This window comes from Vidua macroura, chromosome 3 (assembly GCF_024509145.1).
Source record: "Vidua macroura isolate BioBank_ID:100142 chromosome 3, ASM2450914v1, whole genome shotgun sequence".
Lineage (NCBI taxonomy): Eukaryota > Metazoa > Chordata > Aves > Passeriformes > Viduidae > Vidua > Vidua macroura.
The window spans coordinates 36564902-36588475 of record NC_071573.1 but is presented as its reverse complement, the minus strand read 5'-3'; the positions used below and the strand labels follow the sequence as shown (position 1 = coordinate 36588475).

Here is a 23574-nt window from a genome sequence, read left to right as displayed (position 1 = left end):
GGTGCGGACGGGGCGCCCGCGGGTCTCGCTCGTCCTTCGGTGGAGCCGAGCCCCCGTTCCGCTGCTGCCCCCCCCGGATCGTCCCAAGGAGGAGTTCCCCTGCACGTCCCACCCAGTCCCGCTGGCCCCGCGCCTGGGAACCGCCAGGTAAACCCAGGAGGGATCCCGGTGGAGAGCGCACGGGGGGTCGTCGGGGTCCCCGCTCTGAGGTTGCTGCACTTGTAGATTGTCTGAGAGAGTTTTTTTTGTTTTTTTTTTTTTTAATTTAAACGCTTTGTAATTTTTAACGTTGGCTGGTACGCGGGCAAGCAGCAAAGTTGCTGTTGTTCCTCTCCGCCGCCTCATTCTGCACCATCACTTCCTTGCGTTTCAGGGCTGTGGATGAAAACCTTGTGCCCATCCCACCATCATCACCTTCCCTCAGGCTGTGTGCCTGCAAGGGGCAGTAATTCTTCCTTTCTACGTTAATGATTTGCTTTAAATAATAAAAAAGACGAATCAGATTGTGGGTTTCCATAATGAATTAACTCTGAGGAATCCTTTGTACCATTTGATTTGGAATTCTGCATATTAATAGGAATTTCTGTTCTCACATATCTTTCTATGTTGTCTCATATGAGTTGGTTGGAGTTAAATAATGTGGAAACTATTTTTTTTCTCCGATTTTCATAGTTGAGGAGGAGGTTAACCTGAGCTTTCCTTGCAGTAACAGAGCAGAGAGAATCTGTAGAAGTTGTTTTTTCTCATAAGAATATGACTTCTTACAGGTTTTATGTTGCTGCTTTTAGAGAGTTCTTGCATGAGACAGAATCTTGCATGTTGGAAATCCTATTTCCAACAGGATTTCCTAAAGGAGGAAAAGGAGGAAAAGGCAAATTCTGAGTGTCATGTGTAAAGCTGCAAAGAGTCCTGTGCTCTTTCCAGAATATAAATAAAAAGACTTCTGTGGTTCTGTAATTAAGTCTCTTCCTTCGTCTTTGCAGTAATAAGCATATACAGAACCGTATTTTAATGTGCAGAATAAGCAAATAAAGAAACCTGTATGAGAGACAAAGACTTGATTCACTCTGAACATGTCATCACATTTTTGAGCACCTGTCATCCCTTCATGCTCTGCCTGCTTCATAGTCCACAGGGTTGATGTGTAGTAAACTTATTACCGCTGAAACACTCAGAATTTTCCCCTGTAAATAACAGGCTCTTTTTTTTTTTTTTTTTTTTTTTCCAAAATAAAAAAGTTTTCCTTCTCTCTTCCCTTCTTTCTTTGCCCAGTGTAATCATCCCATAGCACTTGCCCTCAAAATGGTGATTTATGGATTATTGACATTGCTGGTAATTCTACTCACATTAAGCCTATTTTATGGTGGGAAACCAAGGAATTATAATACTCCAATATTTACTTATCTCGTCCAAACATATTTCTAAAACAGCTGCTCCATGTGTTAGAGCTAGCACAAGAAGTCAGCTCTGTGTTCATAACCACTGGGCATTGCCCCCTGTTGCTGACCTGCTCTGGCCCAATTATTTCTCCTCATGACAGCAGAAACAGGAGATGTATTGCGGCTGGAATGTGATTGCTACTGACATCTGTCTCCACACTGACAGAGAGAAGTCTCCACAGAATCACCACAGTGACACTGCCTCAAAGTGCTCTCAGGGTGAGGGATGAGGACGCAGGGACTGATCCACTTTTACCTGACAGTGGCATCTATTTTCCACAGAATTCTGGGCTTGTGTAACCTGTGAGGACCTTTCTCTTTTAAAACTGGCTATTTGGCATATTTTACAGCACATTTCATTTAGATAGAATTGCTGAAATGGTATGAAATTTTCTACAGGACTTGTCCTCTGTTTTGTGGCTTTTTTTACCTTCTTTTTAAATCTCATGACTGTGGGAAACCAAAGAATTCTCTCAGTGGGTTCTGGGTTTTTTTCCTTCTGATTTAATTCAGCTGCTCTTTTGAGAGGATGAAAGCTTACTTGCTGCTGTGATTTCTGTTTCTACCAACAAAACAAGCAGAAAAAAGTGCTGGAACAGCTTCTAGAGGGAGAAAAAGCCAGGGCTATTTTGTGTATTTTAAGCATCTTTTATTTTAGAAAGAGGGTGGTGCAAAAGAAACATCTATATATAGTATGCTTTTAGTAACAAGTTGTCTGGTGTTATCTAGGTGTATTTTCTCTCAAATTCTCTATAATTCTTGCTTTATAAGTCAAAAATGTGTGTGTGGCTTTTAAGTTCTGTTATTAAGTATTTCTATTCTAAGTCCCTCCTGAGCTCTTTGACTGTTTTACTTGAACATGAAACTCTTAATTAATCCCACAATTCTTTCCCAGTATAAACTAAATCAGTACTTTGAACCAGTACTCTGTTCCCTGGTGCTATACATAAAATCCATTTGGAAAAAGAAAAAAACCAAACTAAATGTAATCCTGTTTTATAAAGTGTTTTCTGTTGTCCTTATATGCTTTGTTCTGGTGTTCAGCTTAAAGCTGAGGAATTAGAGGTTTTTGGAGCTGCTCATCCTGGCTAATAAGGAATTGGGAATGTCAGGTGTTGGGGGATGAGAGTTGAACGAGATTCAGGTGTTGTTTCCTGGCTGCAAAGTGTTGATGGCCCTTAAATTGGTATCCTGGCTTGGCTTCTAAATAATGGTAGTCAGGTGTTCTGAGGAGATGGGCAGAGCAAGAGAGGGCAAAGTCGAGAGTAGAAGGTTTGTGGGAACAGACAAATGTATTTGAATGTGAGTAAATTTACATTCAAATGCCTCTCTATAACTCAGGCTCTTTATTCTGAGATTTTGGAAGCCTTTCTCTTGTGTTAGAGCCCTCAGGGGTGTGATTTCCCTCCTGGAAAGAGGCAGCTCAGAGGAAAGGTGGATAATACCTGCTGCTCTTGGGTTGGGTTTGGTGTGCTTTGCACATCTTCTCCCTCAGGGTTTTGAGAATATGTAAATTTTGTCAAAAAGCCTCAGTACTTGACTTTAATGCTGTGGTAAACACTTCCCCCAGTGATTTATGGAGTACTGCAGGTAAAGTAGATCAAGCTTTAGCAAATCATGCAGTGAGACTTGCTAAAAACTCTTTCTCTTCTAGGCTCAAGTAGCCAAAGATGAGTCGTGGATTCTCAGAAAACAATAACTTCCCCTATGACAACAACCAAATGGTTTTGGATATGATCCTGTGTTCCCTAATTGGTGTTCCTCAGCCTATCAACTGGGACAGTGTGGCAAGGCTGGTTCCAGGATATACATCCAAAGAAGTGAGTTCACTAATCAAAGAATTTGTGTGCTTTAAGCAATGCTTTATGGAGAAGAAAACATTTCTTGGGGGGAGGGAGAGAAATTGAAGGTAAGCGTTTTTTGTTTTGTTTTGTTTTTTTTTTTCCTAAAGTAATTTACACCTAATTAAAAATGTTAAATGAACAGTAGATTGAAAGGAGGGTGGGGGGGGTTTTGTTTTGTTTCTATAGAACCTGAGCATTGAAATTGAGAAATGTGTTCTGCATTGTATTTCATTAGCACTTACATAGAATAAGAATGAAAGTTACTGGAAAGGAAAAATTAAAAAGTGGAATTAAAAGGTAGCTGTGCTACTGCATTCCAAACTCCATAGCTAAGACTTGGGCGGAAAGGATGCCAGTACCCACTAACCCCGTGCAGGTTGTAGTATCCTTACTAGGAAACCAAATAACTCTATGCCTGGTGTTAAAACTCTAAACAAGGAGGGGCTACAGATCTCTATTAGGTAAGGAGTGCAGTTGCTTCTTTTTTGATCCTACAAGGTGTAGATTTTTCTTTCTTTGGTTGGAGTAGAGTTGGAAGAACCTCTGTATACTCACTTCTCTTTCTGCATTGCTGAATTTCCTGGTAAAATGTGCTATTTTTTTAATAATAATTTTGACTTTTTCATTTCTGAAATGGTGTGAGCTAAGAAAAAATGTCTTTTGCCCTTGTGATTCAGCAAAGCTGAAAGAAAACAAGACTGTGGTCTTGACTTTCTTGCAAACCTAATCAAGTGTGTCAGCTCACATTTATAGCAGTGCTATTGGGTGTTGCAGTAACCTTGTATTTCAAACATTAAAATGAAGGATTGGGTGTAGAACTTCTGTGGAATGTTACTTGCCTTTCAAGTGCTTGGACACATCTCTACTGTTCACCTTGCACTGTGCATGTTAAGCGAATAAAATAACAATATCAGGAGCCCTCTCTTCACATTAATTCATATGATTGATTAGTACATTTCTGTTTACTCTGTTTTTACAGGACTGAATGTCTCAAGTATGTGGAGTCCCTGTTTAAGACAGTTAGATAAAAGCACAGATATCCCTTTATTTGTCTCTTGTACATATGTGACTGGCATCACAAATTTGAGACACTGTGAATATCAGAAGGATGTCCCTGTGTGCCCCTGGCCCAAAGGGGCACTGGCATGACATGTCTGTTAACTCAACCCTAAATAAATAAATAAAACCAGCTGCTAATGGAGCCCCACACCTGTGTCACAGGTGCAGCACCTGTAGAATTAAGTAGATTTATTTGTATGTGCAAGTTACCTCTGTGTAGGACTTTGCTGAACCACACCTATAGTTATGATTGTGTTGGTACAAATTTACAGAATGGAAAGACTTTCTAGTTCATCAAAAACAGGGGATGGAAAGTTTATAGAATTGCAGTGGAAGGCAGCAGTCCCTTTTGTCCAAATTGGAATGGAAGTCATAATGTAAAAGAATAATAATTGTGCATCCATTTCTATAGCCACTCTTAATAATGTTTGACCATGTTTATGGTAAAAGAGCTAGTTACAAAATGAGAATTCAAACTCTCCCCATAACTTTCTCTTTGAAAACTGGGCTTAAAATCTCTCAGGGTTTAAGGAAATGAAAGCTTAAACAAGTTCTATTTTTTTCTTTTTCTGTTAGAGTATTTAATTACGGTAGCTATTTTACTGTGTTTATATATACTGATACCGCTAACAACATAGGAAACATTTATGAGTTTGATATCAGTAACTGTTCACATGGAAAAATGAGCAATACAGTATCCATCTCAAATCATAGTTATTAAAAATGTGCTGAAAGCTACTGCTTCATTGTCCTATCATTTAATCTTGTGACAGTGTGCAAAAAGGTTTGATGAGCTAAAAAGCAGTGGAAGTTCACCTGTTGACAACCAATATAATCCCCTGATGGCTGCTGGTGGGAGTCCTGTGGAAACTTTAGCTACGTACATCAAATCCTCCTTGCTCGATTCACAGACAGTGTTTCAGGAGCCTGCTATTGGGCAGGATTCTATTACTATAACTGGTATGTTTTTAGTCATTCTGAATTATATTGGCTTTTGATAATCAGTGTGTGCATGCTTCTGTCCTGAGTGGTTAAGTCCACCCAGGAGTGATAGTCATTCATTTTTGGAGGGTTAAGTATGAATAGAATGCATACAACAAGGCACTTGCCATTAGTTTGGTTTAAGAATCGTGTTTGCTTGGGTATTTTTGGTAACTCGTCCTTCCAAGAGGCATAAATCTTTCTGCTGAATTCTGTTTAGGATTTTTGGAGGTGTGCTGTTAACCTTACAGCCATTTGAAGTCATGTTAAGCAGCATTATTAAAATAACTGGAGAGTATTGTGAAGAAAAGCTGCAGGAAGCTGAGGAGGTGATCCCTTGAGGGCAAACCTTACTCTTCTAACTACAAGCCCTGTGTTTGCCATGGATGGGTACAGAGGAGTTGGAGCAAAATGTAGCTAATTTTTCCTTCAAGACAATCTTGAGGTGACAAAAAATGTCTTAGTCAATTACGTGTCCCAGTAATTATTGGGCAGAAGAGGACCAAACCCAATAGTTGTAAATTCAATCGTAGCTCAATTAAATATTGTTAACAATTCCTTTTGTACTACTTCTGTCAGAAGTTGTAATTAAATGTGTTTTATTCTCTGATTTTCAGTACAGAGATGTTCCAGTGACTTTAGAACTTGGTAAATATATTTGCACGAGAAATTTGCTTCAGTGATGAATAAATAATTTCTGTGTTAAAAACGAAGATGACAGTGAAGTGTTTAAACAACATACTCTCTGTTAAAATGTCCTTCACTGCAGCTTTAACAGCTCTCTGTTAAAATGTCCTTCACTGATTTTCTTTGCAGCAGAAAAACACCTGTTTGATCTTTGTTGAAAGTGTTTTTAATAACTCTAATCAAGGGATGATACTGGAAAACTGTATATGGTGTGTCAAGACTGGAAGTGCTTCCCATCAGCTTTCAATTATGTGGTTCCATGCCTGATGTGGCACGAATGCTGCTGGCACCCACAGGCCCTGTTTACAGGATTAGCAGCTTCCCAGGAGGCAGTAACGAGCTAACTCTGCTTCTAGAACTCCTGAGACAATTAGTGCATGTTTTCTTTCTAACAATGTAATACACATAATGAGTGTTAATGCAGTCTAGTCCACTAATGTAATGTTTCCTTTGACAAGATCCTAGCCTGAGATTATTCTGTTTTCTTTGTGACTTTGGATAAATCATTGGAGTGTAATTTGTTGATATGAAATTCAAGTAATTAATCTTTTTTTCTCACAGGCTTGGGTGAACTCGCCTTCTTAGTATTTGTCAGGTGCTTCTACATTTCAGAATTGGGGATTTGAGACAATCCTATTTATAAATGTTTTTTGTTTAATTAATTGCTTCCTAGTGGATTAGTTCACGTTCGCTTATTGTTAGGATCAAGAATTTTGGGCCTGTTTACATTTGTTTGTAGTCATGAGTAACAGCAAGAAAAAGTAAATCAGACCATACTCATTCTGAGGTGGATTCTGGTTTTGGCCGAGTTATAAAAGCTCATTTAATACTTGCTAATTATAAGGCAAACTGCTAGTAAATCCCTCTGATTACATCTCATGACAGTAAACAAGCACAGAGGACAGCCTTTTACATAAAGGATTTGTTACAAGGTTAATCACTCTGTAAGCTTTGGAGGGGAGGAAAAAAAAAAGATAGGAAGCAATATATGGTGAGGTTCAGATGTCCCCATTAATTTGGCTGTGTTGCATATTCCTATCACCATTATTGCCTTCAATAAATCACTTCACTGTGTTCACAATGGACTTGTTAATGTATTTGCAGTCAGAACTCTTTCATACCATGTCTTTCCACAGTCTCTTCTTGTAAAAGTCACACCTTTGATTCCAACTTGGGGCTTCCACTTCACCTGCAGTGAGGATGGCTGCCCAGAAAGCTGTGGCTGGAGCAGCCCTTTCCTGGGTTTTACTGGGAGTGAATCTTCCCCTTCTGCTAACTGTGCTCCCTCTATTAAGGCCTTACTAAGACTTAACTGTGCAAGGCCTTTGGCTGCACCTTGGAAAAAGTTTCATTTCTTCTGCCTCCGGTGCAGTAATTTTGCTTTTCCTGAAGGGCAAAACTGCTGTGTTCTGAACCATATCATTTTTGCTGTCACTCTGCTGCAGTTGTTCAGCCATTAGATGAAGAGGTCTGTCTTAATTTTCTTCAGCCTCTTACATTACTCAAGAGGGAGATGTTGTTTCTGGAACTCCCAGAAATCTGACAGAATGGCATAATCACGGAAAATCACCACCTTAGGGTTTTCCGTGGAAGACAGATACAGTGCCCTTCCATTGTTTAAAAAAGATAATGATCTTTCCGACTTCTAAGCAAGATTATTGAAGTTTCACATTGCAGTAATCCATTCACAGCTGGAAAAGACAGTCATTGCTTTAACCCTTGATCCCGAACTCAGTGGATTTGGTGGCTGAACTCCTGAACCTCGCTAGGTTGTTGTATCCACTTTCCACTGGTTGTAGTACCTTTATGAAGATGAACTAATTGAAGTGCATCTGTCCTTTATTCCTGGAACAACCACAGTGATGTAGCTCTAGGACCAGCAAAATTTCCTGGTCTCTTCTCTTTGAACATTGTTTGAGATAATCAGCTGGTTTAAGCCACATGTGAGAAATTTGGCAAAAATAAACACATCCTAAGAGTCTTCTGTTCTTCTCCTTAGAAGCTGCTTATTTCCAAAGCTGGCACATGATGGGTAAGGAGTGGCATTGGTCTCAACTTATGTCCTGGCAGAAGCTGTGGTGTGGCAGGGTCTTAGGAGCCATGTCCCACAAAGCAGACCAGGAGAGCTACAGGAAAGGGTCACATTCCCAGAAGGAAGTGCCCAAGGCTGTGAGTCTCATGCTCAGTGCTAAGGCAGAAATTATCTGGGTTTGTAGCCAAGTGTCTGGGCAGCCTAGCAAAGGTGCTGCTGTGAGCTCCCATGGGTGGCATTCAGAGCAGGAATCTGGATTGTTTAGTAGCCCTTATGGAAGCAGATTTGTTGTTAGCCGTGCCATTGCTCCACCATGACAGCTGTACTTCAGTTGCATTTCCAAGATACTGAAGAGCAAAAGATCAGGAGTTTTTGTTCTAATGCAGCCTTTTTTCCTTGCATTGAAGGAAGGCCCTGTACAGCCTCCACAAGGAGTTGTTCTTCAGAATCTGAGAAAGATCCTGTACATAACAGTGGAGAAAGCACTGATGAAACCCAGGGGTAAGAACAGCTTTGTGTGTTTGTTATCTAGGGGATTGTAGAATTGACAGAAAGATGTCAAATTGCTGAAATTTGTCTACTACCAGAAAGAAAACAACTGGAAACAACCTAATAAATGCTGTAAGAAATTTAGGGACCTTCTATTGCTGCAGAAATTCAAGGAGTTGGTTTGAGAATGTGTTGTGTGCAATATGGTATTTATAAATCTATGTTCCTCTGGGTGATTGATCACTGCTGTGGCAGGAATGAGAAACGTACCTGGTTTTATAAAGGAATGAAACAAGACTGATGCTCAATTACACTTTTAAAAATACTCTTGAACATAGATTTGTCCTATGTAAAGGCAGGAAAAGAGCTGTAAATGAAAAATTTTTTCATGAATTCCAGTAGCCATTCAGGTCACTTTTATTCCATCACATATCCCTGTTTTCCACACTATATAATTACACATAGAAGAATGTTTGTTTGAAACCTAAACATCTCTCTGTAGAGACAACATTTACTGATTCTAGCTTCAAGCATTTCTTAAGAAATAGAGATTTTTAATATACAATAAGCCAAATCTTAATTTCCACTGATGAAAACTGCTGTTACTGTCCTTGGTGCTTCAGTGATTTAGGCATCTATATCTGGTTATTCTTTGAAGAAAATTGAGAAGGGAGAAAAAGTAAGTTGTCCATGTAATTCGGGTAGTGTCCTGTAACAAAATTGGAGAATGGAGCTACAAATTTTCTATTTCTGCTCCCTTAATTAAATCACTCTGATTATCTGTAGATGATATGCCTCTGTCTTCTTCACCTGTCCAACAACAGTTTCTATTAATAGTTAATAACGGCAATTTGTTTTCCCTCTGTTAATAAAACCCTGTTGATGACATCAGTGTTGCAATGCATGACCCTGAGTTGGAGATGAGATCGTTGGGATTTGGTGTTCTAATTGGCTTAGGCTCCTAATTTGCTTTGTGGCTTTTTTCCTTTGGAGGCCGAATATGGTGATCCATGTGTGCGATGAAGCCAAAAACCTCAAAGAAGATTTTGTGTGTCCTCGAGACCTTTTGATTTCAGAGATGAAATACTTTGCTGAGTACTTGTCAGTGGATGCCCAGCGCTGGGAGGAGGTGGACATCTCTGTGCACTGTGACGTTCACATCTTTGACTGGCTGATAAGATATGTCAAAAGGAACTCTAAGGGGTCTGAGGCTAATGAAATGCCCACTTTAGGTAAAAGCAGATAATTTCTATTAGGTTTGTTATTCTGTTCTAATTGAAGATGAATGGTTTTGATGCAGTTCAGCCCCAGTCTGTTTCTGACTATTGTCAGTGATGCCTCAGGTTTTAGCTTTTATATTTTTCAGATTCTGTGCTGCTTTAGTGTGTGGGTCTGGGCTTCATATTAAGGGATGGAAAGCTCGCTTCATAGAGCAGGGAGACAAAGCAATTCCTTCTCTAGCTGGGGACCAAGGACAGATGATCCAGATCTCAGGCCCAAGAGCATAAACAACGCGGACTGAAGAGAGAAAAACAAGAAGGATGGGACTTCATAGCCTAAAACTGTAATTGGACAATTAGCTCCAGTACACACATGGAACAGAACTTATAAAAGTGTGAGACCCTGTAATTGGTCGTCCATTTTGTGACCATTTTGGGTTCACCTGGGGTGCAGCCTTGGCTGGGCTCTTGTGCTGCCCAAGTTGGATCCGTTGAGGAGATCCTTTTAATAAATCCCTACTTTATTCTTTAGCTCCATCTAGTCTCTGTTCTAGGTCAGCCTTCACAAGGCATCATCAGTTGTTAGAAGAGTGTTGCAACAGAAATCCTCTGGTCATTTCAGCAGATGGCTCTGCTTTGCCAGCACTGACAGCTTTGAGGAAACATGCTGAAAGTTGAAGCAATAAAAAAACCCTAATATATTTTGGGATGTGATGTTTTTAATTAAGACTCTTCAGACTTTTTCTGATCAAGGACAGAGTGGTAGATTTTAAATGCTGATGACTGGTTTGTTTGTTTCTCCTCTGCTCCCTGTTGGTACAATTGCAATGTTTTCTACGATTTCAATGCGATCCAATACAATGGTAGAAGAGCCTTTGTGGATTTTGAAGCGAATTTTTAATTTTTTAATGAGACTTTGCTACCACTTTTTAAAATGTAACCTTCTTCTCTTGGTTTGTTTAAAACTTGTAATGCAGAGGTTATGTTGAAAAAAATCTCAGCTGGGTGTGATAGCTACAGATGGAAGTTAATCTTGTGTAATTGTTTAGTCATTGTATCCCTGTGAAGCCTCCTTTTCCAATTTTAATTAAGTTTCGAATTTTAATAATTTTTCCAGATTATAGTTCTACTCTAGCCACTGAAATGGTAAACCAAAAGTTTATTTCTTTAGATGGTTAAAAGGTTCTATATACTAGAAGATGGAATGACAAGTTGATTGCTAAAGTAATAGCTAACACAGATTCTAAACATGAAGAGGGAGGGATGTGATATGAAATTACAAAAAAAAAAATCCATGTAAAAACCACCACCTTTGTTCTGTTGCCTTCTAGAACCATCAAATGTCATCTCAATCCTTATTTCTTCTGAGTTTTTGAAGATGGATTCATTAGTAAGTATTAAGAAAGGTTGATTTGCTGGCATGAGGGCACAGTTAATTACCAGGTGTCTTAACAGCTTGTTTGTTGTGTTTTGGCTGTTACATAAACATGTGCTGCAATGAGAACATTTTGAGATTTTTAACACTACTTCTATTCAGTGCAGTAATCCAATATTTGCAGAATGTAAAGAGTATGTTATTTCTAAATGTGATAGTGTGATCTAGAGTGCTTGTTTTACATCCTTTTTTTATATGAATGATATGTCTGCAATTTAGGATCTGATTTTCCAGCTCTGTATAAGGAATAGATGCTAACTTTGTTAAAATGTTTGTCAAAAGTTCTGTCATTGGGGTGACCCACAGTAAAGCACAGCTGTTGAAGTTGAGATCCATGTGTTTTGTGATTCTATTTTAACAAGCAATTGGAAAGTTACTGAAATTTTTGGAGGAGACCATAAATTAAGTCATGTTATTCAGGATGAACTTTAGGCAAATCTGAGGCTTGTTTTTTATTTTGAAGTCGAACTGAAATAGTTTCCCAAAACACCCCACTTAAAATGAAAGTCTTGAAGCAATTAGTATGGAGGAGTTTTGTCCAGAATTCCTTAACGTTCATATTTCTATTTTTTCCTAGGTAGAGAAATGTATTCATTATTGTCACAAAAATATGAATGCCATTGTAGCCACGCCATGTAACATGAACTGTATCAATGCTAATCTTGTTACACACATTGCTGATCTCTTCAGGCACAATGAGGTGGAAGAGCTGAAGGACAAAAGAGACAAATTTAAGAGGTAACTTTTTTGCCCTGTAATACACTTCTGAAGTGCTATTGAGCTTTGGGATCATATTTCATAACAGCTAAGACTGCAGTTTGAAATTATATATTATTTTCCATGGAATGTGTTTTTAATGCAGAATATAATGGTGTGACTTCAGAAGTTTATATTAAAATTATGAGCAAAAGGAAAGAGCTTTTACAGGAAATGAGCAAAAGGAAAGGCCCCACTAGGAGCATGACATGGGCAAATTATTCATGAATTCTCACATGGGAGCAAGGATTAGGGGGAAAAACCTTTTATGGGATGACATGCTCCTAATTGGTAGAGAATGATTTGACTTCAGCATCCTGTGAACTTGGATGTTTGGACTTAGAATTCGCGATGGCTGGGAGTCTGAATAGTTGTGCTGGAATGTTCTTTCATACATCGGGATCCCAGCTTAATATCAAGATAAGGGCCAATTATTGGAGTGCAGACTGACAGACAAGCAAGATGAAAGGGAGGATTTTAGTCTGTAAGGATGAAAGCTTAATATTAGAATGAATGCAACTTCACAGCAATATTCACTAGTTGAAGGTCTTTTAGTCAAGGTAGAAGCTAGCAGTTAATATTGTCAAGCATTTTAATAAAGAAAAAATCAAAATATCACTTTTGTCACGCTTGTGTAAACATGAGATTAACAGGATAATTTAAAGGAAAATTATATGAAAAGCTAGATTCTGTGAGTGACTTTGCTTGTCAGAATGTGATTGTTAATCTCACTATACATAAAGCAATTTTCAGTTTTTTTTCTAATGGGTGAGCTGTGTTGCTGTCATTAATAGTAAACTTTTCTGCAAGAAGATTGAGAGACTCTTTGATCCGGAGTATGTAAATCCAGACTCTAGAGGAAATGCAGCAACTTTATACAGGTATGGCATTTTTATATGGCTGCTTCAATAGCAAGGACAGTCCCTGTGTTTAGAAGCCCTGCTCTTACTCTAGTGCTTTCTTTCCTCCTTTTTTTTTTTTTTTTTTAATCTAGGTGTTGTTTATGTAAAAAGTTGCTAACCAAAGAAACTGAAAGGAGAATTCCTTGTGTACCAGGAAAAATCAACATAGACCAACATGGGAATATTGTCTATGTTCATATAAGGTAGTGAATATGTACATATATAAAATGTTTCTTCAACTCTGATTTTGGGTGATCTTAGAAGTACTACATACTCAGATGCATTACAAAATTAAGTCATAGATACGTGAAGAATGTATGAAGCATCTCAACATCTTGTATTACCTAGCAAAAAATAAAACGGGGGATGTGATTATGATGATGTGCTACTGAAATTCACTCAGCGCTGCTGCTGCTGAATGGAAATGGGAAAACTGCAGCCATGATTACTGGGAGGGCTATTTTTGTGTTGCACTGCTTTAAATAGAAAATACTCAGCTAATTCTTTCATCAGATGGTTTTAAGATGTATGCAGTTGATGACAGGTTGAATAAAATGCTGCATTTCTGCAAGTTTTTTTAGTGAAGGATAGACCCCTCTATGCCAGGAAAGAAAGGCTAAATAGTGTTTCCTAGTCTGACTTTATACTGTCAAATCAAATGCTCAACCTGCTTTAAAGGCTGCTATAAATAAACTTTGCCAGTTGTTTTTCTGTTCCTGAAGTATTTGTCAGAGGAACTTGCAGGACCTGTTCTGTATGTAAGCCTGAATCATTTGGCACAAATGTTTAATTGAATTCTGTCTGTCTCCATGGCTGTGAACAGTTGAATTCTCCTGTTAATGAAGATCAGTCCATTATCAGCTGCAGTTCCCTCCCTCCCCACATGCCCATTTTAAGGAGGATGGTGGGAGATTAATGACAGGAGACCTTTCTCATCAGATCCCTTTTTTTCAGAACAACCAAAACAGTTCCGTATCAGCTCCTACCAGTTATTCCAAGGTGTGGAGTTAAGTTCTGCCTAGCATCTACATAGAACCAAGTCTTGTGCCCTGCCCTGACCTATTTACTATCATTGGTGATTAGTCACATAAAATTCATTAATTGTATTACTTTACTTAAGCTGAGTGTATGTGGCTGCTCTGCAATTCCCAGCAGATAAATGTACAGGGACTTAAAGTTACTCAGGGGATTATCTAGATTCTAATTATTTGCCTTGTGCTACTTGTGATGCCTTGCTACACAGAATATGTTTACTGAGAAGTGATGCCGGCGACTAACGAATTCAGGTTCAGGAGCTAATACAGTTCTATCTTTAATGATTTAAAAATAGGTTTCTATTTATTGGTCCTCTAGTGGTGCCTAGAACTGACTTCCAACTGGATTTGCTGCTTGCTTAGTCTAGGATAGGCACACATTTAACAAAAATGGTTCAGGCCAACATTTAACAAAAATGGTTCAGGCCAGGGCTTAAAACTGGGAGGAAATTTTGTCGGCTCTTTCTGAAGATAACATGCCCCACTGCAATTGCAAATTCTCTTTTGAATTCTGAAGAGGTGTGTCTCATTTGATCACAAGGAAGGAACATAGTCCTGTATTTTTAGTACTAGAACTGCCAGGTATGTACCTTCATCAAAAGGGCATGAGCTTGTGTTTTCAAACTGCATTTCTTAGCTAAGTAATTATTGTTTTGTTACAGATAACACAACAATAATTACTTAGCTAAGAAATGCAGTTTGATAGAAGATATTTATCTTAGCTTGTAAATTTGCAGTATATGGACCTTGAGATGAATCAAGCTGTAATTCTTTCTTATGAGTAAGTTTAGGATGTTCTGAAAGAATAAAGTCTATTCTGTCATGCTCTCAATTTAGTAATCATTGTCTGACATTGCATCCCTCCTGTTATAACTACTGGAGCCTTTTCACCATTGTATTTTCTGCTCTTTCTCCACCTTGTGGTCCTGGTGGCAGGATCAAAACAGAGTAAAGACTCTGATATTTTGCTTTTTCAGAGACAAAACCTGGGAAGTGCATGAGTATTTAATTGGCCTTCATGAGGAACTGAAATCCTGGCAGGATGTTTATTGGCGTCTTTGGGGGACTGTCAACTGGTTGACCTGCTCAAGATGTAACCAGGTTAGGTAATTTCACTTTGGCTTGTGGGGTGATTTTTAAGGGGTGAAGCAGGGATTAAAGCAGTTTGGATAATATTTGGTAATAAAGCTATGTGCACATTCTTGACAGTGCACAATTTTTACTTCCATAGGTCATCTCACCTCTCACTCTGTCTTTTTGCTGATGTAGTCTTTCCTGTGCACTGAATTCTCCCACTGCCAGTACCATTCGCAGCCAGTTCTTTATCCAGGTGTAGCAAGTGCTCTGGGCTCAACTGGCACAGGAGTGTATCCCTGTTGTAACCAAAAAGTTCTTCGGTTTGACCCTACAACCCTCCCAAAGGTACTTCAGCTCTCCTTAAAAAGAGAAAAGCACGTGGTGGGGTGGGCAACAGTATGGTAGGAAAACGGATCTTTTTCCAAAATAAGGATTGTAATTCAGAAGTTGAACTTTTGTTATTGTACTGACTGAAATCAGTTCTTCCCATTAACTCCAGTATTTGATCTTCTGCCTCTGTGTATTGCAGGGCTGCAAAGTGAGGGATCATATGGTGGAGTTACCTCCAGAAAGTGAAGAGGGGGATGCTTTGCTATCTCAGACTGCTCAGATCTTGAATGATCTGCTGCATCATAGAGATGTTATAGTTGTTCCTTTCACTAAGGATGAGAATAGGTAAGAACATTGCATTGTGTTACTGAAATAACTTAGCCCTCAACAGTGAACATGTGTGCTTGTTATTTTGGAGTTCTCTCACATTTCAAAATGACTTTCTAAGGGCACTTAGAAAATACTTTCTAAGACATAGGACTTTCTAAGGGTAACTTATTTTTGATTGTTTACTTGGAAATTGGGAAGTGAAGAACAAGTACTTTCTCCTTTCACTTTTCAAGCAGGCTTTTAGTTACTCAACCTCCATAAGCATTCACTGCTATCTTTATATTTGAATGTATTGCTGCCAAGGGGTCTGCTGACTCAGAGGTCTGCCTGCTTTCTTGATACATGTTGAGTCAATTGAGACTAAATCTGAAGCAGTAGAATAGAAATATTTATTTTTGGTTTATGTATTTCTCTCAAAGCGATTCTGGTATTGGGCTCAGTGATGACAAAGGCCTTGAATGTGATGTGCTTGTAGAACCAAATACACCATGGGGCCCCAAAACTGGAGAAATTAATGCTGTGAGTGCTGATGCTTTTCCTTCTTCTAATATTGAGGATTCTTTGAAGTTCTTGAACAACTTTTAATAAAAATAAACCCCGTACGTTGTTGGAGTAAGACATAGGTACAAAATACCTGGTTGGTGAAAAGCAAAATTTTTCCCATATCTGCTGGAAATATTTCAGTACACAACTTCCCTCCTGATCCTGGACTTATTTTTTTTTTTTTTTTTGGTCAAAAAATCAGCTGTAAATATGTTTAATGCTAAGCTTACTTTCACTAAAACATTAATTGACTGCATTTAATTGGTCAGTGGTTTTCAAACTACTTGAGTTTAATCATTCCACCAAAATTCAGAGTTCAAGATGGGAGGAGACCTGGAAGTTACCAGTGTAGAGTGCTGTACTGTAACATATCACTCCTATTTTTAGAATTCCTCTTACTTTTTAATTTGAAATATTATTAGTTCTTTAACTTATATGCCTTTTTTCTCTTTGTAACTACAGTTTTTGTCTGTGAAGAACTGGACTTTGCAGCTGGTTAGTAAAATATTTTACTAATTTTAAATATTTGGTCTTTTGTACTAGCAAAGAACTAGCTTTGATTTTTGTGTAATAAATGAGACAAAAAAAGTATTTTTTTTGTATAGCAACAGTTTTTACAAGAAAGTATGGTAAGTGTGAAGTACTACTTTGCCCTTAATAGAAGTGAGAAATTCCTTTGACTGTTTTTGTAAATGGCAACAAGCCACACTAGCACTGCATGTATCAGTTATTAATAGTTTTTTAGGCTGGCAGAAACATAAATCAAAAATCCAAGGTTTTGAGTATCTGTCTCTCTTGGCTGGTCTGAGGTGCTTCATGTCTTCATTGTTAAGCTTCATCGTTTCTCATTACTAGGCACTCATTATCACTTATTTAGAGAAATGTGTTTATTCAAACAATGTAAACATCACATTACTGAACATTTCCATAATTCTCTGCCTATCTCTTAGGAATTACTCACTCTTTGGTCACTGAGATAGGGAACTATGCTGGATGTCAGCACCTGCAAGACAAATTTAATACATCATTTAATAGAAACCCAGCCTCACTTTTAATCTCTGGCTTCTCCTGGTGTTGGTTAGAAGCAGCAATCGCTGTTGTCTGAAGAGGAGGAGTACACCACGGGCTCAGAGGTCACAGAGGATGAAGTGGGGGATGAAGAAGAAGTGTGCAAGAAACCAGGTACATCAAGTCTTTACAGTCGTCCTCTCTGGAGTGATCAGATAGGGATTTGAGGCAGCAGAAGTCCTTTGTAAGCAGATTTTGAATATTAGGTGTTTCAAAAATAAGACTCAAAGTTACTTGAATTTTATCTCTAGGTTTCCTGGTGTTAGATACAAATCACCCCACTGCTCAGTGCCATCAAAATTCACTGGCAAACAAGAAAAGCTGCAGCTATTCATGTCTGAGAACTCCCTGGAATTATTAAGCACTTATTTTGCAGGAAACTCTCAAATTAATGAGATTTCATGTAATAAATGTTGGAAGAAAAAGCAGCAATTACATGACTGCTTTTACATGCAAAAAAAAATTTGCAGATTTGTCTTTTGATTACACAGAGGAATGACTGGTTAATGTAGCAAAAATTGTGTCTGCATTGAAGCTAAGCATTTTATATGATCTAAAACATATGATTTTTATATGATCTAAAAACACTCGTATACATTTATTAATGTGTTAATGGGTTTAGGAACATGGAAAGCCAAAAAGCAACCTTCTAATGATTCATTGGAAGAGAGGCAGTTCTTTGTTCTTTTTGTTGTTACTCAAAGGGCAATTGGAATTGTACCAGTTTTTAAAAATATATACATTTTGAAAGAAAATTTTGTAATTTAAATTTAAACTTGTTTGATCTGATATGGCTTAGAATTTAGTCATTGAGTTAATATGGTCAAAAGTGTAGCTTGTATGTGCATTAATTTTTAAATGTAAAAAATGTATGCTGTTATGTGCAATCACTCTGCATTTTAAATGAATACTTGGGTTTCTGTATATTTCTCATAGAAAAGCATTTGAGTAATGTGTGTTAGTGTGCCTGCAATGGTAATAAAAGGAAAACAGACTGTTGATTTACACTATTTGAAAAGAAATAGAGGGGGGAAAAATACTTTAGTAGCTCTGTAGTTGAGAAATTTCAAGTATCTGAGGGTATGAATAGACATTTCTTCCATTAGCAGGAAGAAAGGAGAAATTAAAGAAATCTTACAGGCACCCAAAGAAAGCAGTTTCTTCACCTAGTGTTCCAAAAAGGGAGAAGCCATCTGATAAGGTAAAATCACAGCTGTGAAGCCAGGCTTTCTGGCTGGCTTAAACAATGAGGAATTTTCTCTAAGTTTTTGACTTGACCTTAGAAAACCACATTAAATGTGGGTTTTTTTTCTTCAACAGTCAAGTTCCCGAGATGCTTCTCCATTCATGTAAGTCGTTGTCAAAGCCCTTGAGAAGGCATTTTAGTATCTCCTTCTTTTAAGCTGTTCTTGATAACAGGGTATGTGCACCTTTCTGTTGCAGTGTGAGCATGCAGCAGAACAAATGGGATGCCTCCAGGTCCCTGAGATACAACCAAGATGCTCAAAGAGAAGATGGTCTGTTCCTGCATGAGTTTAGCTTTCATAAAGTTAACATTATGCAAAAAAAAAAAAAAAAATCAAGCTAATTTTCTTAAAATTCAGTTAGTTACATCCCTGTAGAGTGAATTTAATCTCAGATACTGCAGTGGGATTTGGGGTGTTTGTGTGATTTATGTGCTTTATTTGGAATGTCAGTACAGAACCTACAGAGATTATAGTTGTGTCATCTCATGATTATAAAAGTATGCAGATATTTTTCCTGCATCCTTGTGGCATTTGTTCTCTGTGCAGATAAACAGAGAAACATCCACTTCCATATCTTTCTCAGTCTCTCTGACTAAAAATATTCAGAATTGGATTAAAACTTGTTCTGCCTTTTTTAATCTCTCCTGAAACTCTGGTCTGATTTTGCTGCTTTAAAAACTTCTGCCTCAAAACCATTTCCTGAGATTTTTATCTCAGTGTAGTGCCTCAGACTGATTCTGGTATCTGCCAAGGCTGCTGAGGCTGCATCAGGATTTAGGAGCCTGGTTGTTCAGGATTTTTGTATGACCTAAAAAAAAAATTTACAAATCCAGTATCGCTAAAGTCTGTGCCTAATCCTCCTTGTGTTCAGTAGCAATGAAACCTTTGTTCTAAATATCCTTTTTTATTTCTGACAGATCAGAGAAGAATGTCTGAGATCACAGGGCACTTAATAAAAATGAGACTGGGAGACCTTGATCAAGTCAAGTCCAAAGACAGCAAAGAAGTAAGATTTGTCCTGGCAAAATGTAGTGTTTGCAGAGTTGAAGTGAGCCTTGGTTAACAAAAATATTAAACACAAATGAAAATAACATGTATTCAATACTTAAGCTATAGAATTAATTTTATCAATCTTCATTTTGTTCCAAGCGTGATTTTTTGAGGATTGGAGTTTAAAATAATGTTTAAAGTTTGCTGCTTTTAAAAACTGCTCATGGAAAATAGAATGGGTTTAGTATAGAATAGTACTGGGTTGTGTAATGGACAAAAGTATGCCATAGATTGTGCTGAATATTAGTGATTTTTATGGAAAGTCACTGATTACATTGAAATAATGTCAAAATTTGATTGTTATTTGATTATTAAAATAAATCAAATTAATTAAAATTTGATTATTATTAAAATTTGCTTTTTTTTTCTGGATTCCAGTATGCAGGAGGCATTTATTCTAGACTTGAAGCTCAGATAAAAGCCTCAGCACAGGTCAGTGCACGACAAAGCAATGCTGAGAAGAATCCCAGGTAAGATTTAAAATAAAAGCAAGAAAAATTTGGGGAGTGTGGGGTGGTGGGTTTTAAATAAACATTTTAAAGAAGAACATGCTTCATTTCACACACTTCTTATGGATCAGCTTCCAACAGGTTAAGCCATATGAGGTGCAAAAGCTTCCCTTGGTCTCCCAGTGGAGCTGGGAGAATGAAACTCTTGGAGCCGTGCTGGGGGGAGGTTCACCACAGCTCCAACATCATTTTCTTTTTGGGAAATTACGGAAAACCAGAAAAGTGTTAGCCAAGGTTTTTAGCCTGTTCTTTATCCACCTTGTAGAACAAAACCCAAAAACCCCACACACATCAAAAACCTGCATTAATAATGTAAAAAACGCTACATTAATAATGTAAGTATGTTTCTCATGTGTTTTTAACTCAGGTCAAAAACCCGTTTTGGTCAAGGCCGTCCAACATAAGGAGTCATAGACATGCTATAGCCAGAACTCATTACTGCTTCCTGAAACTCCACTGCACTCTGACATTTGGAGAATGCACATCTCTGAAAGCTTTCCAGTGACTTATTTATTACTTTAAGCCTTGTAAATTATTTTGTGCTATAAATGAATGCAAACCCAATAAGGTCTGTACTTATTTGAATTGTAAATATATTATTTGTTAAAGTTAAATTTAATTGCTTTTTTTAGGCTATTGCGTTAAGTTGCATAGAAGATATTTTATAAATCTACAGAATTAAATTATCAGACTAACTTTATGGGGGAAGATACAAATATGCCTTTTGGTATGCTAGAAATACTGAAAAGGAAAAAGCAAGACTACTGAATTCTGAATGCAGTCAGCAGCATTAACCCAAGTCTCCTTGTGTATTTATATTGTGTTGTATTTGATGGTACATTTTAGGTCAGTCTTCTGGGGATTTGCATTTAAAGTCCATGACAATGCCGGTGACTTAGACTAATTTAAGCAAAATTTTCATGCAGTTCTGAGGCTTCCTTGTGTACATCACACAACTCCCACTTCTCTGAAGGTGGGTAGCAGGTAGGGACTAGACCTCCAAAGATGCTCTCAGTGCCATGATGGTGCAGCATTGCATCTTGCATGTGAACCACTTCCTTTTCATGTATATGAAGTATGTACCTATCCCCATTCCTGACCCCTCCTGTGCAGGACAGTGCTTTGTTCCCTTCTAAAACTCAAACCTTGTGATGCAAAGTAGTTCTCTCTCTAACTGATGCTATGCCACTAAATTTCTGAGCAGATCTGTTAGTAATTCTGCATCTTTCAACACAGATGTATCATTACAAAGGCTTTACGTAGATCTTTTGGGTCTCGTTACTCCCTGAAACCTGCCTGATTAACACTGTTTAGAAGTCAGATGCACTTTCGAGTTCTGTATTTGGAGCAATAGAACACAAATCCAGGGCTACCAAAAAGAAATAACTTGCCTAGAAAATATGTTGCATATTAGCAGAGAAAATGGCAATAATAATAATAATAATGATGATGATGGCTGAATTCAAGGAAACATGTTCTGACTTTTTGAAACAGGTAGAAAGAGAGCTCAGGGAAAGCTTATTCCAACTCCTGGCTGTACAATAAATTGTGAGTTTGGAATTAAGTCAGCAAGTTCCTGGGTGGGAGGGTGGGGTGGGGTAAGGAGAGGGAGATTTGTTTAAATGCTCTTCTCTCCATTTGGGCTTTTTTTTGTTTGTCTTGTTTCTTGATGATTTTTGGTAGGGTTAGAAGACTAGGATAGCAATACTTGAACATACTGCTGTCAAGGTGGAAGATTTTTATTGAAACAATTAAAAATCAGTGTTACTTGTGTGTTTTGTCCAATGCTGTAGCAAATTTGGAGCCCAGTGAAACCAACAAGCAAAATTGGATTTCAGTGCTTTTGATATCAGGTGGCAGCTGTAACTTTGCAGGAGTGCTTTAATCTGTTATCAAATAAATAAGGTTTTGTGAATCCCTCAGGCCTGTTTGCAAGTACTAATGCAGTTTGAAGCACTTGTAGTCAGTATTGGAAAACTGATTGTTGTTTGTTGAAAGTATTATCGAACCCATCAGGTTTGAAAAATGCAGTAGAAAAAGTGTTTTGCTACAATTTTGTGACTTCAGATATAGGGGGTTGTTCCAAATTCCCATGGTAAACCTGGGGTGAAAGTTGCAGGCTGCATGTATGTGTGTTTAGTTTTCATAGAACTATTGACTAGAAGAAAAAGGAAAATTCTGCTGGTTTTGTTCTGTGGAAGTGCCAGTTCTACATGCCAGTATTGTTTTACTCAAAAAATTTTTGAGCATATACAAATAATATATATGATGTGCAGTCTTATCTTTTTTCCCCATGCCAACCACCTTGAATTTTTATCTTGTATTAATTTTGAAAATTTGTCTTGGTTTAATGGAAATAAACATTATTAATTTAAGAAGTGTGTGAGTTTTTTATAGATGCTTTTAAGAGCTAAGTAAGTACATAGATATTGTTTGATGGTCTCAATCATGCATGTGTATTTGTGATTAAATCGCAGCATCCTCATACAGGCTTTTTATCTGTCAAGAACAGGATATCATTAAATGCAGAGCTACTCCAAACTACAAGAACTTAAAAAGAATTTTTATCTGCATCAAGTTTTGAAGCTGGATTAAAAATTCCTCAGTGAGCTGCACTACAACTGACCCAAGTATGCAAAATGTCAGACTAAGCTATATTTAAAAAAACATAACTTTGCTTTGCACTGCCACAGTGCAGATTGTTTAAATGGTACAATCTGTTAAATCTGTGAATACAATTAGTTTCCATGATTCTGTTTCTAGGAATTGCTGTATGGATGTCTTGGATTCCTCTATTTGTGCAGTTGGGCTCTTGGGAAGGCTACAGTGTACATCCTGCTGTCACACATGGGTATAAATGAACTTACTCCACTCTGGAGCTGTGCCTGTCTCCTTGATGCCCAGAAATCTTGGAGAAAGGGACACAATTTTAAATTCAGTGTTAGCTCCAAAAGAAAAAGATGTTGTGTTAGGAGAAGTGTGGACATATGGTTGCCCCAGTCTGTGAATAGCATGGGCATGTTTGATGTGACTGAGTAACACCTTTCTCTTGGCCAGAAGGGAATCAATGTTTTAAAAATCATTGTTTCCTTTTCTTGTTGAGTGCTCAGACATATGGGATTGTTTGGGGAAACTGCTCCTGTGCATCAGAGCATTGAGCCACTATATGAAATTTCTGCTTCCATTTAGGCACCTCCCTCCCCACTCCAGGCCAGTGTAACACCTTAAGTTATTCTTGATGTCCAAGAGAGCAGCACACAGACCCTGCAGACATTCCTCCTGCAGCTCAGTGAAAACTAACCTTCATGAACTGTACCACTGTGTTCTGAGCTTTTTTCCTCTATTTCTTAATAATTAGGGAATCACAGAATCCTTTGGGTTGGAAAAAACCTCCATGCTCGAGTCCCATTTTTGAGCAGGTAAAGAAGACTTGACTCATGCTAAATTTATCTTATCATAGGAATAGATTTACTGCTGAATCCTCTTCTGGCTGTATCTATAAATAAAAGCAGTCAAAGGCTTTTCCAGGCTTGACGCCAAGT

The 23574-nt window shown here is 38.0% G+C and overlaps 1 protein-coding gene across 1 annotated transcript; it reads left to right on the top strand.

Moving 5' to 3' along the window:
* The first annotated feature begins 11 nt into the window (after nucleotides 1-11).
* On the top strand, nucleotides 12-22410 carry SANBR (SANT and BTB domain regulator of CSR). Its single transcript, XM_053974506.1, has 21 exons — nucleotides 12-147; nucleotides 3094-3259; nucleotides 5116-5302; nucleotides 8450-8543; nucleotides 9525-9763; nucleotides 11083-11141; nucleotides 11764-11924; nucleotides 12737-12823; nucleotides 12937-13047; nucleotides 14856-14979; nucleotides 15148-15300; nucleotides 15485-15630; nucleotides 16035-16134; nucleotides 16621-16653; nucleotides 17241-17340; nucleotides 18336-18427; nucleotides 18547-18575; nucleotides 18670-18743; nucleotides 19391-19479; nucleotides 19902-19993; nucleotides 20400-22410. The coding sequence occupies exons 2-21, from the start codon at nucleotides 3110-3112 to the stop codon at nucleotides 20434-20436; spliced, it is 2157 nt and encodes a 718-aa protein (XP_053830481.1). The 5' UTR covers nucleotides 12-147; nucleotides 3094-3109; the 3' UTR covers nucleotides 20437-22410.
* Nucleotides 22411-23574: the final 1164 nt, after the last annotated feature.